This window comes from Astyanax mexicanus, chromosome 4 (genome assembly GCF_023375975.1).
Source record: "Astyanax mexicanus isolate ESR-SI-001 chromosome 4, AstMex3_surface, whole genome shotgun sequence".
NCBI lineage: Eukaryota > Metazoa > Chordata > Actinopteri > Characiformes > Acestrorhamphidae > Astyanax > Astyanax mexicanus.
In genome coordinates, this window is record NC_064411.1 from 37635805 (window position 1) to 37653469 (window position 17665).

Sequence of the window (17665 nt, forward strand, 5' to 3'; positions counted from 1 at the left end):
TTTTGTTTGTTTTACCATATTTAAATTTGTTACCATATTTTTACACAGATTTACAGGAAGAAACGTACTCTGTCTGAGGGTCCTTTCTGTATAGGCAGAATTTCTTGTGGTTTTAGACAGAGCCTGTGTTTGTGTTCACAGTGGGTCCTGGTATCTTATGTACATGGGCTCCATCTAGCGGCGGTGTGAGTATTAATCAGTATCTGTGGGCTGTGTGAGAAGTGGGCAGTAACTAATACATGGTAGTTATTCTGCGTTTTTGTTGGAGTTCTGTGTTTTGGTGAATCTGTGTTACGGAGCACACTGTTATATATAAAGCGCTCTGTAACTCAGTAGCGCTCAGTCTGAATCTGAGTTGAGTTTGGAGGTGGGCTGGGATAATGGTGGGCTGAGTTTAGGGGGGTGGGGGTTATGACATTAACTAGCGAGTTGAAGGTGCTGCAGACACACCAGAGCTAAACGCTGTTCTCAGCAGCTCGGATTAACAGGGATTATCTCGCCTGGGTTTCTGAGTGACCGCACGTGCGAGGAGGTGTGGAGAGTGAGGCAGGAGTAAGAGGAGAAAAAGCGGTGTAGGAATGGAAGGATGGCGTTTAGAGAAGTGGACATGGATACTGGATCTGTGTAGGAGAACTGATTATCTGCTGAGGTCTGTGAAAACGTCAAAAAAGTGCGGGCTGGAGAGCTGAAGGAAAGATCCGGAAGTTTCTCTGCTGTCAGTAATTTACTGTTTATGTACAGAGGATCCAGATGCTACTGTGGCTTTCTTGTGGAACTTTCACCATGTTGAGTGGTCTGACCAAAACTCCTGAGGTAAAAATATGGTCACAAACGTTTTAAACAGACTTTAATGTGTTTTAATGGACTTTTATGAAGTTTCAGGGTCAAAACTGTGTCTTTAACATGGTTGAGTTACTGGAAAAGAAGGAAGTTTGAGCTTTTGGACATTTTTAAGTTTTTTTGAAACGGACTTTTAACCAAAAAAAAATTAATTCTACCAGTCCATTCTACCACCTACCAAACTGCAATGCGTTTCAGGACTGGCATACCTCTTTTGGAATGTAAGTTTTTTTTCATTGTTTTTAAAACGTGCATTTTAGTGGAATTTAACCCAGAGAGTCCTTAGACATCTTCTTTCTTTTTTTACTTTACACCAAAGAGCTTTAGATCAAGTCCACCCCTTTCAATTTTAAACTTCAGACTTTTCAAGACTGGTTTGCCTAGATCTTTGTACAATAAGATGTTTCTGTAACCAAGTAACCCTATAATGAGTAAAATACAATAAAAAAAAAAACATTGAAATACATGACTTGTACATGACTGTTTTAGTGAACATGAATACACTTTTGCTACTGTTTTGACCTTGCTATTGTTTTTTTTGTTATTTTAATAACCCTTTTCTTGTTTTAGGAAAATGTATGATATTGCTGGAGTGGATAAAACAACTTTTCAATGGACTTTCATTGGTAATACCTCCATGATGCATCAGTGGCTAAAAATGAAAAATAAATTAAAGAAATCAAGCAAACTGTCAGACTCATCCAGCCTCTTTGTGTACAGGTTGGTTCAAAATGTATATTTTGCTTTTTTGTGTAAAATACTATCTATCAAGAATTTTACAGATTTTTTTTATACATCTGGTGGCTTTTTTTTACAGGTCTGGTGGCTGAAAATGGAATGAAATTTAAGTTCAAGAATGTTTTACTGTCCTTCTGTCAAAAATCAGCTGGAACTGTTTTACACATGAGGAGATCCACGTATTGGTGGGCGGTGTAAAGAAAGCGCTTTCAAAAAGAGGAAAGAAAAAAAACTCCACATCTGTTTTAGGGATCATGGCTGTTGAGTGCATAGTGAGGCCTGGGGTTCTGCTCTGTCTCGTCACGCTGGGATTTTCTTTTTCTGCACTCCACAGTTCCTCAGTGAGGGAGAGTGTAGAGCAAGGCAAACTCCTGGAAGAGAAGCAGATGCCATCCTATGTTCACCCCAACCTCTTCTTTGACCTGTCAGAAGTCCAGAAGCTACGAAAGAAAGCCACCACTACCCACACTCACATTTTTAAAGTTATCCAAAATGCTGTGACCACCATGCTTGAGAACCCGGATTTTTACCTGCCTCCGATGAACTACGAGGACTTTGGAAAGAAGTGGAACGAGATTTACGGCAACAACCTGCCACCTCTTGCTCTCTACTGTTTGCTGAAACCCGAGGACACTGCTGCATCCCAGTATTTAATAAAATACATGGATCGTATGTCGGAATATCCCAACTGGATGGTGACTAGTGCTCCACACGATGAGGTTCCAGTGGCCCACTCCCTTACCGGCTTTGCTACGGCTTATGACTTCATTTATACCTACCTGGACACTAAACGAAGGTACCGCTACCTTGAAAAGATCCGAGCAGTCACCGAGGAACTCTATGAACTGTCCAAGCACAGGGGTTGGGGCAAGCAGTTCCTACAGAACCACCAAACTACAAACATTCTAGCTACTCTTATTGGAGCTATTGTGGTTGGTGAGCACAAGGACCCAGAAACCATGATATGGAAGCAGGTTGCAGTGAACTACATGGAAAAGACTATGTTCCTGCTGAACCACATTGTCGATGGTTCCTTAGACGAAGGTGTGGCCTACGGCAGCTACACAGCCAAATCCATCACACAGTATGTTTTCTTAGCTTCTCGTCATTTTGACATAAACAATAAGAGGAACAACTGGCTGCATTCTCACTTTATGTTCTACTACGCTACCTTGCTCCCCGGCTTTCAGAGAACAGTAGGCATCGCCGACTCCAACTACAACTGGTTCTATGGACCAGAAAGTCAACTAGTTTTCTTGGACACATTTGTGCTCAGAAATGGCTCAGCAAACTGGCTGGCACAGCAAATCAGAAGGCATCGACCTAAAGACGGGCCCATGATGCCATCAGTGGCTCAGCGCTGGACGACATTGCATACTGAGTTTATCTGGTATGACGCAGAGCTTTTGCCCAAACCTCCTCCTGGTTTTGAGAAGGCAGGCATGCATGTCTTTTCAAACTGGGGTGTGGTAACTTACGGAGCTGGGTTACCTTACGCCCAAGATAACACTTTTGTATCTTTTAAATCTGGAAAGTTAGGTGGCCGTGCAGTCTACGACATTGTCCACGCTAAGCCCTACTCATGGGTAGAAGGCTGGACTAACTTCAACCCAGGGCATGAACACCCAGATCAGAACTCTTTCACTTTTGCACCCAATGGACAGGTCTTTGTTGCTGAGGCTCTATACGGGCCAAAATACAGCTATCTTAACAACGTTCTGGTGTTTGCCCCCTCTCCCACCAGCCAGTGCAATACACCATGGGAGGGGCAACTTGGAGAGTGTTCGAAATGGTTACGATGGGGAGAAAAGGAAGAAGGAGATAGTGCTGGTGAAGTGATTACAGCATCGTCACACGAGGACACACTGTTTGTTAGTGGAGAATCTGTGGCAGCCTATTCTTCTGCCATGAAGTTGAAGAGTGTGTATCGGGCTCTGGTTCTGCTCAATTCTCAGACTTTGATGGTGTTAGATCATGTGGAAAAAGAGGAACAGTCTCCGCTGACTTCGTTTAGCGCCTTTTTCCACAACCTGGACATTGATTTGAAATATGTGCCTCACAGGTCTTTGGGCAGGTACAATGGAGCGCTAATGGATGTGTGGGATGCCCATTATAAAATGTTCTGGATGGACAGTCAGGGAGGGAGTCCACTAGCCAGAATACAAGATGTAGAGCAGGTCGCAGAGTTCAAAAAGAGGTGGACGCAATTCATAAATGTCACTTTTCCTCTGGATGGCTTAGTCGGCAGGGTCGTTTACCTGATGCATGGCCCTTTTGTAAAAGTTTCAGACTGCAGGTTCATTGACAACAACAAAAATGGAGTTAGGATATCGGTTACTCTTAATGACACAGAGACTACAGTGTCTATTGCAACAAATTACAAAGATATCGGTGCCAGGCATAACTATTTGGGTTTTCCAGGGTTTGCAAAATCAGAGAGCAAACACAGGATAATTCATTTTGGTCAGGGAATTCAGGGAACTCAAATCAGCCAAGAGAAAAAAGGTTCCAGTTTCAACTTCACCTTTGTTTTTGGTGTCATAGCAGTGTGGATTCTATGTTCAGCTATCATATTTTTGACCATAAAAAGAAAGTTCAGTGTTTCTTTCAGCAAGCTTATTCGTTTAGTCCTTATTCCAGTGTTGCTTTTCTGGCTGTTGGAACTTTTGGTAATGTCCCATCGATGCAAGGACGCCTTTTGTGGGATTGCATGGCGGGATGTTAGCGCTTCTGACGAAGCAGTCACAAGAACAGAGATCCCAAAACCCGAATCCATCCTAGTAGAACCTCTTCCATTCATACTCATCACATCCCTTCCAGGCTCTGGGGCGGAAATCCTTAAGCACCTTTTTGACAACAGCTCAGACTTTGTTTACCTCAGAATCCCTTCTGCGTATCTCCATGTGCCAGAGACCACGTTTGTTCAGGACTCCCTGGTGGACGCCTGCGAGTGGTCCAGGGTCGATGCTCAGAGTGGCAAGTTCCTGTCCATTCAGGGGTGGTTCCATTCCATGATGCATAACATGAGAATGCATCTACAGAACATTCAGCTTTTCAAAAGCAATTCTGAAGCAGGGAGGAAGAGTCACGGCACCAAGACAAAGCGTAGGAAGCTGTTAACGGAGCAGGGGGCAACTACAGAGAAGAGACTAGTGGATCGGGATGTGGAGTATATCAAGGAACTTCGGCAGCACTTGGTGACTTACCCGAGTGCCTGCCCTGTCCTGAACCTACGGAGTGGGAGCTGGTCTTTAAAACTCCCCTTCGTTCACGAGGTCATTGGACGCTCATTCCGCTCAGTCCAAGTGGTGCGAGACCCACGGGCGTGGATCTACCTGATGCTGTACAACAGCAAGCCGAGCCTTTACACTCACATACACGTTAAAAAGCACTTGCTGAACATTGTGAACCAGAGCAACAGTGAGTCAAGACAGGGCTGCACAAGCTTTGTCCCAGCTTTTCAGCCCCTGCAAAGCGTCCTTTCTCAGCCAGACACAAGCCCAGAGCACCTGCTTGCTCATCTCTGGCTGGCTCACACCTCCGCCAGCCTCAAAGCAAGCACTGACCTGCCCTCTAACACCTATCTTAGGGTGAAGTTTGAGGATGTCGTGCTTTTCCCTGAGGAGACCGCAGTCAGGATACACAGCTTTCTTGGGATACCCATTGCACCAGCCGCCTTAAACCAGCTTGCATTTGCTACATCCACAAATCTGTACAATCTAGCATATGAAGGGGATATATCACCTGAAAAAATTAACATATGGAGGGAAAACTTGGACAATGATAAAATTAGACTTATCGAGGATATTTGCTGGCCTCTGATGGAGACACTTGGGTACAAACGTCACAGTCATGCACCATTTGTATAACGTTAACTAGAGGGAAATTCCACTGTTTTTATTTGTTTTATATTTGAAGCCATAAAATGTAAACAGAGATATTAAGAAAGGTTTGATGTGAAATTTTGGATTGGAGAGAAATGTATCAACTTGTTTTTTTTTCTATAATCTGCAATGACAACAACACAAATAGAGACATTTGTTTTCTATCCCAAACTGCCAGCATACCTTCACATGAAAAAATCTTTTAGGGACAGTTTTGCCTTAGATGGCCCTATAAGCCCCATTATGACTAACCATAACTGAGGGATAAAATAATAAAAAAGCAAACAAACCAAAAACACATTTAGGCCAAACTATTGTTCTGTTCTGGAACGGTTTGTAGAGGTTTTAAGGATGTTGCATTGATGTCTCCTTGTAGAACTTTTGCAGTAGCTTTATTTTTTTTCTCTATGGCAGAAAATTTCACATCAGACAACTCTGAATGACTTTGTTTACATCAACAATTTAATTCAGTTTCATGTTTTTATTTTAGTTGGTTTCCCCTTGTAATACCAGCAGATTCAAAACCAGCTGATTGCTGCTAGCTTGATTGCTATTTGCAATAAATCAAGAATAATTTGTAATAAAATTGTTTTTTTTATATATTTATCTTTTTACTTCAGATATCCTTTCTGTCATATCAGTGAAGTGAATTGGAGCCAGTTGTTTTTACAAAAATGTTCTTGGTATGCAGTGGTTAGTACTTATAAAAGGTGTTAAACATTTTGTGGAGGCCGCACCTTGCAATTTATAGGACTTAACCCTTTATGCTCCATCACTCTTATTATATCCTAAAGCAGGGGTGTACACACTTTTTTTAAAGGGGGCCAGATTGAACCATAGGGCTGGTCTTACTTTTACCACTATACCTGCATCAGGTAATATAAAAAAAACACATTTTGCTGCAGATTATTTATATTAAGCCTTTCCTTAAAAACCTTAATGCATAATAATGCCTTTTTAAAACATGTCAATATTTCTTATGTAGAATTTTTACTCAGTTGCTATGCATCATCAGAACTTTACCCAACAACAAAGCAAGTCTTAAAATTAAAATCTAAAAACTAAAAAAGGCTGATAGAGACTGATAGAACTAATAAAGGTTACTAGGGGCAATAAATTATTCAAAATGTAGTCTGCCAGGTGGGACAGATGTCTGAGTATGGAGTTCCTAAAGGTGTCCTGCAATAATTGTTTTTTTTATGCATCTTAAAAATGTACACAGTTCATGCAGATTTTGCATCTAACACAGTTTTCAATCTGAGATATGGTGATGCTTCTGGACATAACATAGTAGCATCATTGTGTTCATAGCAAGCTCTTGAGACAGCAGCAGTATGTGGATGGGCATTGTCCTGTTGAGAAAAGGGATGGCATTTATAGGAGAACTCCAATATAAAATTTAATTTTGGTGTGGTAAAACATGATAAAAAGTACTAACCTCCGAGATCCAGCATTTTTTTGCAGTTTCTTTAAACATGCTTTAGAATGGATTATATGGGGCATATTTTGCCCTGCAGATGAATTGCTTTTCACAACGTTATTCAGACTCAAAGCATCTCCACAGCTCATTGGTAGAATCTGGAGAGACCTGAGATTTAAAACAAGGAATTTAGAACTTTAAAACTGCACAAGAAGTTAATCATAAAAAAAATCACAACCTGTAGCATAACCTACATCTCCAGGCACCACCATAACTGTACTGATCATTTTATTTTAGGATGGTAGTTCCCGGAGATGGTTTTTAATAAACTTTTTGTGCACTTTTAAAATTATTAATGCCTCGTTTTAGATGTCAGGGCTCTCCGGATTCTACCAATGAGGTGTGGAGCTACTTTGAGCCTGGATAATGGTGTAAAAAATGATTTCTCTTTGGGGACAAAATATGCCCCATATTATCCATTCTAAAGCATGTTTGGAGAAACTGCAAAAAAAATACTGGATCTCGGAAAACTGCGGGTAAATGGAGGTGGACTATTCAATAAAAGTTAGTACTGTTCATTATGTTTTACTACACCAAAAGTCAATTTTACACCGGAGTTCTCCTTTAGCGTTGGGTGTCACAGTACCTGTAATGAAGCTGACGTACAAAATTGCACCCTACAGCATGATGCCAGGCTTTCTGGACATGTGATGAGTAGGGCTGCAACTAATGATTATTTTGGTAGTCGACTAATTGATGATTATTTTTTTGATTAGTTGATTAGTCAACGATTATTTCTGCCATGTTTTCAAACTCTAAAAATAATAGAAACAGTTGAACATGAGACTTAAAAAGGCTTTAAATGTCTAAATGTTGTTTAAACGTGGAAAGTACTGATATTTATTGGGTAATTATGTAATCTGTTGTGTTTGGGCACTTTTGGAGACAGACTAATCGTTGCAGCACTACTGATGAGTGACTTTACTTCTACATGTGTTGGTTTATTGGTTATGGTTGATTTATTATTTCCTGGTAACTGTTATCTTCTTCTGAATAGCCCTGCAATCCAACACTTTCTCTGTGTGCATCTATTTTTTTTTTCGATTATGAGTATACAGTATGGTATATACTGTATGGAATGTTGTGTAGCAGGGGGGCATTGCAGTGTTAACGTAGCATACACAGACCCGATATAAAGGCTACTAGTCATTCTTAAGGAATGACTCTTCCACAGAACAACTGTTAGTGTTTCAGGCTGAGCACTTTCAGGGTAAATGAGGACATTATATTTCCTGTGCCAAGAAGTGCGTGGGAGCATTCCAGACGAGCAGAGCTGCTGTTGCACTGTTAGCCGCCTGCGTTACGAGTGTCTGGTGTCTGGTGTTGAATCTCTTTGAGATGAAAGCTTACAAGACTGTGTTTAGTGATCAAATAGCTTTTATAGTCCAGGCCATTAAAATGCAGAGAGATGAGCTGAGAGAGGGACACTGAGAACAGCTCAGCTCCTGACATCCAAACAGTGCCCACGAACTCACTCTGGTGTGCTGGAATGTGAAGTTTACTTGCTGTCAAACACAACTCAAACTGGAGCTGGATCTAATTCACAGTGTGAAGAAAGTCTCAGCAAATAGTAGGAGTACTGCTCTGCTATTATATGAACATTGTGCAGTGTAGGTGTGATTTTTCAGTAACCTGGAGAACATGAGCCAAAGTCGGGATTGCTCACTGCCTCTGATGTCATTCTGCTAAAATTCACTTTTTCTTGTTTTTTTTTGTGATATACTATAGGTTTCTCCGAGATGTATATGCATGCTGTATATGAAACATGCTGTGTATGTTTCTCAGCCTCCACTGTCAAGTTGATCAGAGAGACGTTAGGTGTCTGTCAACCAGTGAGTTCATGGCCCCGCCCACCTTGGCTCAGGACCGCCCAGAGACCGAGCCAACACTCATCTCACTAACTAAGGAGGAGCTTATAGCTTCGATTTATACCAGCTAGTTAGCGTTAGCTATCTTGTGTAAGTAATTATAGGTTTAAATCGGATCTCCGGTTGATTCCGCACTTTACAGAGACCTTAAATATGCACTATGGAAGCACAGTTTGACAAGGTAGCAAAAACTCAACAGAACACCTGTCAAAACATGCGTCATTCGCGTCAGATTTTATGATATAAAGTGGACTCTGGGGCTTCAATGTGGTGAAGTTGCCCAAGTACTGAATCACCAAGTGTAAGGTAAGGGTTCTCCACTGCAGTGCTGTTAGCCAATCAGAGTTTTTTTAATGAATAGATGTGAAAATACATAATTTCAAATTATTAAAAAAATACATAAAAATATAGAAATCTCAAAATAATAAAAATAATAATCTCAAAAAAATGCTTTAGCTTTAATTAAAATGAATGTCTTTTATAATTGATGTCTTAATATCTACTACAATGAGTCCCTCAAAACTCTTAAACTGATTTAAATTAAATAAAATTCATTCACTTTATAAAAAAAAAAATAATTATATATATTTTAAAAGGCAGGAATGGGTTCCTAGAAAAAAAAAAACATAGTTTTATAGAAATATAATTTTTGGCAATTATGAATGGCTTTCATGCTTATACATATACATGCTTTGATTAATACATATTATACATGTTTTGACTATAATATTACCAAATTTAATATGCATGCAAATGTGAATAGAATCTAACATACAAACCAGATGTGATCACTTGTAAAATACAGTATGAACACTAGGGAATCAGATGTGTCCAGAACATTTTCTGAATGATATAGTTCTTTAATCTGTCAAGGTTTTTGAATATTTTTAGAACGTTTTAATTTAACACTTTAAAATGTTCTGGTAACGTCGCTTCAACATGTTTTAACTGTTGGATTTGCAAATGTTACTTTAATTTAATGTTTCCATAACACAAATATTCTTCTATTTGAACATTACGTTGCTCTTTTAACGTTGTGATGCAAACACTTATGTAACATGTAACCTTTGTGGAACCTTTTCAAAACTTTTATTTTCTTAAACTTTTTTTTTGTTGTTAGCTGGGAAGCCCTTAAATAGCAAGTTAGCTGAGAAATCCAGCTTTGTAAAATTGTGAAACACCACCACCCACATCCCCCCCCCACCCCCCTCGCCTTCACTCCAGGCATGTGTAAGGTCTCATAAGGTGTACATGTTACAGTACGTGAGGCTGTTGATGAGAGCTTCCATCTGTCCCTCATTCCTTCAAGTGCAGGAATTTCCGTTAGAGCAGACTTGTCGACACTTGCTGGAAAGTTCCTTGAACTCTGTAATTTCTTGTAAGTGCGATTTTCATTGGGCCAAACCTGCGTGGTGTTATATAATTAAACCACAGCAACAACTGTGGTGGAAAAGAGAGAGAGAGAGAGAGAGAGAGAGAGAGAGACTTGGCCAGATGTGGTGTAGCGATGTTGTCATTTCTGGCTGAGTGTTTCTCAGAACTGTGGTAGAAACATAGCCTTACATTCTTAAACCACTGAACACACCAGCTTCTTCACAATAATTTAAAGCATTATATGTACAAAAGTATTGGAGCATTTAGGCCCAATCCTATTTTTACCCTTGGCCCTACCCCTTACCTCTACCCCTCTGTTTTGTGTGTGCACGGACCATGGTTCAGAAGATCCGGACCGAGACCACCTCTCTTGGTCGGACCAAAATCTGGTCCTTTGGTCCGGAGTGTGGTTCGTGGCCCCTTTCATACCTGCTACTTTGGTTCGGACCAAACGAGGCATGTTCACATTACCAGGCTAAAGTGACTCAAATCTGATTTTTTCATGGCTGTGTGAACGTGCCAAATCAGATTTTTTTTCTCATCAGATTAGAGTCACTTTCATACCTGAGACCTGAGCATGTACTTCAGACAAGCTGAAGTACTCCACTCCAGCAAAAGATGCTCCACATATGAGCTGCTAATGCATCCATTTCACCTTTATAAAGATACGAGTCGTCTCTCAAATATGAGTTTTTTTGTTGTTGGTGAAGAAGGTGATGCTTATACACGTATCAATACAGCTCACTCACATTTGTGAATGTGAACTGTCAAGTTGGCAAATCTGTTCCACTATCATTAGCATTGTAAGCCTGTTGGGTACATCTGCTAAAAGCACTGTATTTCAGAATGCTGGGGGCGAATAAAGGTGTCACAAATGAGGATGGAGGGATGGACGTAAGTGCACAATATTATTTATTTAAACAAACTAGATTAAAAAAACAGAAAACAAAACACGGGTAACGCAATAACTAAAAAAAAAAACAAGATAAGGATATAAATCTAACTAAGACAAAGACTAGAAAAACTGAGGAAACATGAAACTCTAAATATAACTCTAAACATAAAATAACCTGAGAACACAAAGATTACAACCTGAACAAACTTGGAACACTTACATACAGAGGACAAGGATACAAAAGACTCAACACTGAACGCTCAAACAGAGGGGCTTAAATACATGAGGAGAGTGAGGAACACCTGGGCTTGGATAACGAGGGGGCAGGGTTACAAACAAGACACAGGTGAGAACACTAATAGTTAGGGCGGGACTAGGGCGGGGCTAGGGCGGAAACAGGTACAAAAACACAACACAAGCACATGGCAGGGAACACATGACAGGTAAACAGAGGGGCAGGAGCACAAGAGACCAAATGAGGGAGACAGACATGGGCTAAACTGTGACATTACCCCCCCTCAACGGCGCCACTACCAGAGGCGCCGAGAGAGAGGGAACAGAAAAACAAGACAAGGCTAGACAAGACCAGAGAAAGAACACAGGGGCAGGAACTGAGACAGGAGACTAGACAGGAGAAACATACTGGGACTGGAATGGAGACTGGGGAGGTGGAAAAAACAGAGACTGGACAGGGGACGAGAACTGAGACTGGACAGAGGGCTGTACATTGGGCAGGGATGCAGAAAGGGCAGGGGACATGAACAAAGACTGGACAGGGGACGAGAACTGAGACTGGACAGAGGGCTGTACATTGGGCAGGGATGCAGAAAGGGCAGGGGACATGAACAAAGACTGGACAGGGGACGGAGACTGGACAAAAGACTGGACAGGGGACGGAGATTGGACGAAAGACTGGACAGGGGACTGAGACTTGACGAAAGACTGGACAGAGGGCTGAGACTGGACAGGGGGCTGGATGTTAGATTGGGACAGAGACTGGACTGTGGAGGAGAACCTAGACTGGGCAAGGGGCTTAGACTGGACAGAGGACTTGGGCTGGACAAGACATGGCGATGGAACCGGGACAAATACACTTACTGGGACTGACACAAATACGGTGACCGGGATGGGAACAGAAAAACCACCGGGGACAGGAATGGGAACAAACACAGACACTGGGACCAGGACAGGGAGAGACATGGGAACAAACAAAACTTGGGGATGCCCAGGACTGGCTAAAGTCTGTGGGGTAGTTAGAGGGGCCAGCCTGGGCACAGTTCTTGGGCAGAGGTCCGGGGGCCTTGGGGCGGGCCTAGGAGCCCGTGACCTGGGAGCAGGCCTGGGGATAGGCCTGGGGGCATACAAAGTTCTGGGAGTGGGCACAGGGTCAGAGGCGGCCGGAGCCGCGGGCACAGGGTCAGAGGCGGCCGGAGCCGCGGGCACAGGGTCAGAGGCGGCCGGAGCCGCGGGCACAGGGTCAGAGGCGGCCGGAGCCGCGGGCACAGGGTCAGAGGCGGCCGGAGCCGCGGGCACAGGGTCAGAGGCGGCCGGAGCCGCGGGCACAGGGTCAGAGGCGGCCGGAGCCGCGGGCACAGGGTCAGAGGCGGCCGGAGCCGCGGGCACAGGGTCAGAGGCGGCCGGAGCCGCGGGCACAGGGTCAGAGGCGGCCGGAGCCGCGGGCACAGGGTCAGAGGCGGCCGGAGCCGCGGGCACAGGGTCAGAGGCGGCCGGAGCCGCGGGCACAGGGTCAGAGGCGGCCGGAGCCGCGGGCACAGGGTCAGAGGCGGCCGGAGCCGCGGGCACAGGGTCAGAGGCGGCCGGAGCCGCGGGCACAGGGTCAGAGGCGGCCGGAGCCGCGGGCACAGGGTCTGGAGCAGTGGGTACCACGTGGGCGGCAGGCACTGCTGGTGCTGGAGCTGAGGCTGGAGCAGCAGGTGCTGGAGCTGGAGCTGGGGCAGCAGGTGCTGGAGCTGGAGCTGGGGCAGCAGGTGCTGGAGCTGGAGCTGGGGCAGCAGGTGCTGGAGCTGGAGCTGGGGCAGCAGGTGCTGGAGCTGGAGCTGGGGCAGCAGGTGCTGGAGCTGGAGCTGGGGCAGCAGGTGCTGGAGCTGGGGCAGCAGGTGCTGGAGCTGGGGCAGCAGGTGCTGGAGCTGGGGCAGCAGGTGCAGGAGCTGGGGCAGCAGGTGCAGGAGCTGGGGCAGCAGGTGCAGGAGCTGGGGCAGCAGGTGCTGGAGCTGGGGCAGCAGGTGCTGGGGCAGCAGGTGCTGGAGCTGGGGCAGCAGGTGCTGGGGCAGCAGGTGCTGGAGCTGGGGCAGCAGGTGCTGGGGCAGCAGGTGCTGGAGCTGGGGCAGCAGGTGCTGGAGCTGGGGCAGCAGGTGCTGGAGCTGGAGCTGGGGCAGCAGGTGCTGGAGCTGGAGCTGGGGCAGCAGGTGCTGGAGCTGGAGCTGGGGCAGCAGGTGCTGGAGCTGGAGCTGGGGCAGCAGGTGCTGGAGCTGGAGCTGGGGCAGCAGGTGCTGGAGCTGGAGCTGGGGCAGCAGGTGCTGGAGCTGGGGCAGCAGGTGCTGGAGCTGGGGCAGCAGGTGCTGGAGCTGGGGCAGCAGGTGCTGGAGCTGGAGCTGAGGCAGCAGGTGCTGGAGCTGGAGCTGAGGCAGCAGGTGCTGGAGCTGGAGCTGAGGCAGCAGGTGCTGGAGCTGGAGCTGAGGCAGCAGGTGCTGGAGCTGAGGCTGGAGCAGCGGAAGCTGCTGGTGCTTGAGCTGGAGCTGAGGCTGGAGCAGCGGAAGCTGCTGGTGCTTGAGCTGGAGCTGAGGCTGGAGCAGCGGAAGCTGCTGGTGCTTGAGCTGGAGCTGGCTGTAGAGCTCGGGCAGCGGCGGGTGCAGCTTGGGCAGGCTCGGAGGGTTCCAACCCGAGGAAAGGCACTGGGAGCGGAATATCTCCTCGGATTTGCTCGGCGAGGAGCCGGAGAAATTCAAGGTCCGCCTTCCGAGTAGCATGCCACTGTGCTACGTCCATATTTAGGTTGAGTCTTATGTCACAAATGAGGATGGAGGGATGGACGTAAGTGCACAATATTATTTATTTAAACAAACTAGATTAAAAAAACAGAAAACAAAACACGGATAACGCAATAACTAAAAAAAAAACAAGATAAGGATATAAATCTAACTAAGACAAAGACTAGAAAAACTGAGGAAACATGAAACTCTAAATATAACTCTAAACATAAAATAACCTGAGAACACAAAGATTACAACCTGAACAAACTTGGAACACTTACATACAGAGGACAAGGATACAAAAGACTCAACACTGAACGCTCAAACAGAGGGGCTTAAATACATGAGGAGAGTGAGGAACACCTGGGCTTGGATAACGAGGGGGCAGGGTTACAAACAAGACACAGGTGAGAACACTAATAGTTAGGGCGGGACTAGGGCGGGGCTAGGGCGGAAACAGGTACAAAAACACAACACAAGCACATGGCAGGGAACACATGACAGGTAAACAGAGGGGCAGGAGCACAAGAGACCAAATGAGGGAGACAGACATGGGCTAAACTGTGACAAAAGGTGGGCTATTTGACAAAAGTTTGTAATCATTATCATGTTCCACAACCCAAGTCCATTTCACACCGGATTTCTCCTAAATAATATAATTATATAATAATAATCCATTTAATTAGAGTATTCTAATAAAATAAGCTTTCAATAAACATGGCAAAGAATACTAAGCAGTAATACGATAGGTGATACTGGAAAACAACAACAAAAAAACTTAATTGAGTTTTGTAGCTCGTGGCACATCAATACACAAAGGCCTTGTGAGAAGAAACAGGAGGGAAAGGAGTCTTTTGTTTTTCTGAACACGGAAAGCCTCAAATCCATGTGTCGCTCTTGATAAATGCCATGATTTTGATGGTGGCTGGAACGTTCACAACAGCCAGAAGGCCTGAAAGAATGCAAACTTGCAGCTCTTAAATCATCTGTTGATCAATATCCCAGTGTGTTTCGCCAATTTTTAACATCTAAAAGCTTCTCTGGACGTGCAGAGTAATACAGGAATCTGTTTTATGTACAATATATGGACAAAAGTATTAGGACACCTGTTCATTCATTTTGTCATCCAAATTTAAGGGCATTAAAAAGTTTATCCGGCCTTTGGAAGGCTTATGGGGTATTGAAAAAAACTGTTGGAGCTTTGGGATAGGCTTCTGGAGCATTGAGAAAACTGTTGGAGCATTGGGATAGGCTCTTGGAGCATTAGGGAAGGTTTTGGAGCATTGGGATGGCTCTTGAAAAATTGTGAAGGCTCTTGGAGCACTGGGATGACTCTTGGAGCATTGTGAAGGCTCTTGGAGCATTAAGATGACGTTTGGTTCACTGGGATAGGCTCTTGAAGCATTGGGAAGGCTTTTGGAGCATTAGGATAGGCTCTTGGAGCATTGGGAAGGCTTTTGGAGCATTAGAAAAAACTCTTGGAGCATTGGGATAGGGTTTTGGAGCATTGGGAAGGCTTTTTAAACATTTGGATAGGGTCTTGGAGCATTGGGAAGCTCTTAAAGCATTGGGAAGGCTTTTGGAGCATTAGGAATCTCTTGGAGCACTGGGAAGGCTTTTTGAGCATAGGGATAGGCTCTTGGAGCACTTGGAAGCTCTTAAAGCATTGGGAAGCCTTTTTGGAGCATTGGGATGGCTCTTGGAGCATTGTAAAGGCTCTTGGACACTCTGTTCCAAAGGCTCCAGCAGCATTGGGAAGGCTTTTGCAGTATTGGTAAGGTCTCAGGATTATTCGGAAGTCTTTTTGAGCATTGGGAAGGCTTTTGGAGCATTGAGACGGCCTCAGGACCATTCTAAAGACTTTTTTAACCCCTTTAAAGACTTTCACAGCATTGCTGATTGAAACTCCCTCAGACTTTCACAGTCAATATGTAACTATATTTTTAAAAAGGCCAGAGTGACATATTTTCTCTCAAAATTGGCTCAGTGTTAAAGAAATCAAAAAGTGATTAGTTGATTCCAAACCTTTTAATTGTTACGGGATTGGTCTTTAGTCCATCTCCTGAAGTCCTAACTAGTGGGACTGGATCATTTACCTTTGGGCATTTCAATAATAGGCCTATCACTTTTTTACATTTTGTTTTTAAAAATGCAAAACAAAAAAAGCTAAAAAGCTAAACTAAAAAGCTTTGAAGGCCTACAAGTCCATGTAGTTTTATCCCTGGAGTCCCAGGCAAAATGGGCTAGGTGGGTTTCAGACGGGAATGGTCTTTAAAAGTAGTTTTTCCACATTGTGCCCATCCATACACCTATGTGTAATGTGTGCAATCCACATGGAGCCAATGCTTAACCTCACTTGGTCCCATGACTGACCCTGATGTGTCCCATTACTGACATTCATATATGGGGCTAACATGGAACTCATGGACAAAACCTTCTGTTTCCCAGTTGGGCTACTCATACAGGTCCCATATGGGCACGTTATCTGGGATTGCACATACATTACACACCTCTAATGAGCAATTTGCTATAAAAATGCTGCAGCCAACTCTACCAGCATTCTCATGAGTCCAGCAAATCCCCTCAGTGGTAATTAGTTTGAGGTATCCTGTGGAATAGCAGTAGAGTGATGCAGGTCTTTCAAAAGATTACATACAGTACATACATTTCTGCTGTTGCTGAGGTGGTTTTAAAACAACTGTCCAGCAGAGGGTGGTATAACCTAGCAGATTCAAATATGGTCTACTGTAGTTTTGTGCTCTTCTGCTGTTACAGACTGCAGTTCTTTTTCATGCATAGTTTCTGGACAAATAGTGTGGATAGTAGCAGCAGTAGTAGTAGAACCCAGCTTATATCAATAGTAGTAGACCAATATATAAATTATTCTGTAATTTCAATCATCTGCTTTACATATTGTGTCTTTAGCATGAACATGCAGTAGCCTGGGCAGTCAAGTTTGCATTTTCAAATGATACATGCAAAAAAAAACTTTTTGATATTTACTGTTTAGTCCTATACTGGCAAAAATCACCACCTCAGACCACCACATGAACTGTTCTCCACTGCTGTTCACATATTTTCTAACACTCTAACACTCCTTAGACTCTTACTTTGGCTTTGTGATGTATCAAGTGATTGTTTAAGGTTTTTCTTTAAAAAAGAAGGAATATATTTCAGATTTAGCTGGTCTACATTAGTGTAGCACCTATGTACAAGCTTAAAACGCCAGGTTGTATATGGTGTAGAATAGCAGTAGCGGAACACCTTCTGGTCATACATAGTTCTGGATATTTTTAAAAGGTTCTTTGGTCTTCAGAATATCTCATCTTCCATCCACCTAGAGGATGAATGTTGTTGAAGACAATTCCATTCTTATAATACAAAGATTGAGTTGATTTGTTGGTCTGAGGAAATAATAAAGGAGTAAAAAAAGGTGAGCTGTACTAATAACAATATACCTGTAACTGTTAAGCATGGTGGTGGATGCATCATGCTCTAAGGCTGCCAGCAAAAATAGTACAAAATTCTTCATCATATCTTCAAACCATCACCTTTGGCAAGGCCAATGTAGTTATCAAGAATTAATTTACCAAGAA

At 43.9% G+C, this 17665-nt stretch overlaps 1 protein-coding gene across 2 annotated transcripts; it reads left to right on the forward strand.

Annotated features, from left to right (window-relative positions):
• The first annotated feature begins 243 nt into the window (after positions 1 to 243).
• Positions 244 to 6058, forward strand: dsela (dermatan sulfate epimerase like a). Of its 2 annotated transcripts, none has more exons than XM_022679155.2 (4): positions 244 to 649; positions 742 to 1061; positions 1411 to 1560; positions 1658 to 6058. In XM_022679155.2, the coding sequence occupies exon 4, from the start codon at positions 1833 to 1835 to the stop codon at positions 5445 to 5447; it is 3615 nt and encodes a 1204-aa protein (XP_022534876.2). In that variant the 5' UTR covers positions 244 to 649; positions 742 to 1061; positions 1411 to 1560; positions 1658 to 1832; the 3' UTR covers positions 5448 to 6058. The 2 variants fall into 2 exon arrangements, with proteins under 2 accessions (XP_022534876.2, XP_049334929.1); XM_049478972.1 differs by having other exon boundaries at positions 742 to 813.
• The last annotated feature ends 11607 nt before the right edge of the window (positions 6059 to 17665 follow it).

Bases quoted from the DNA above. Each gene is read 5' to 3' on its own strand.
- dsela (XM_022679155.2), top strand. From the start codon at position 1,833: ATGGCTGTTGAGTGCATAGTGAGGCCTGGGGTTCTGCTCTGTCTCGTC.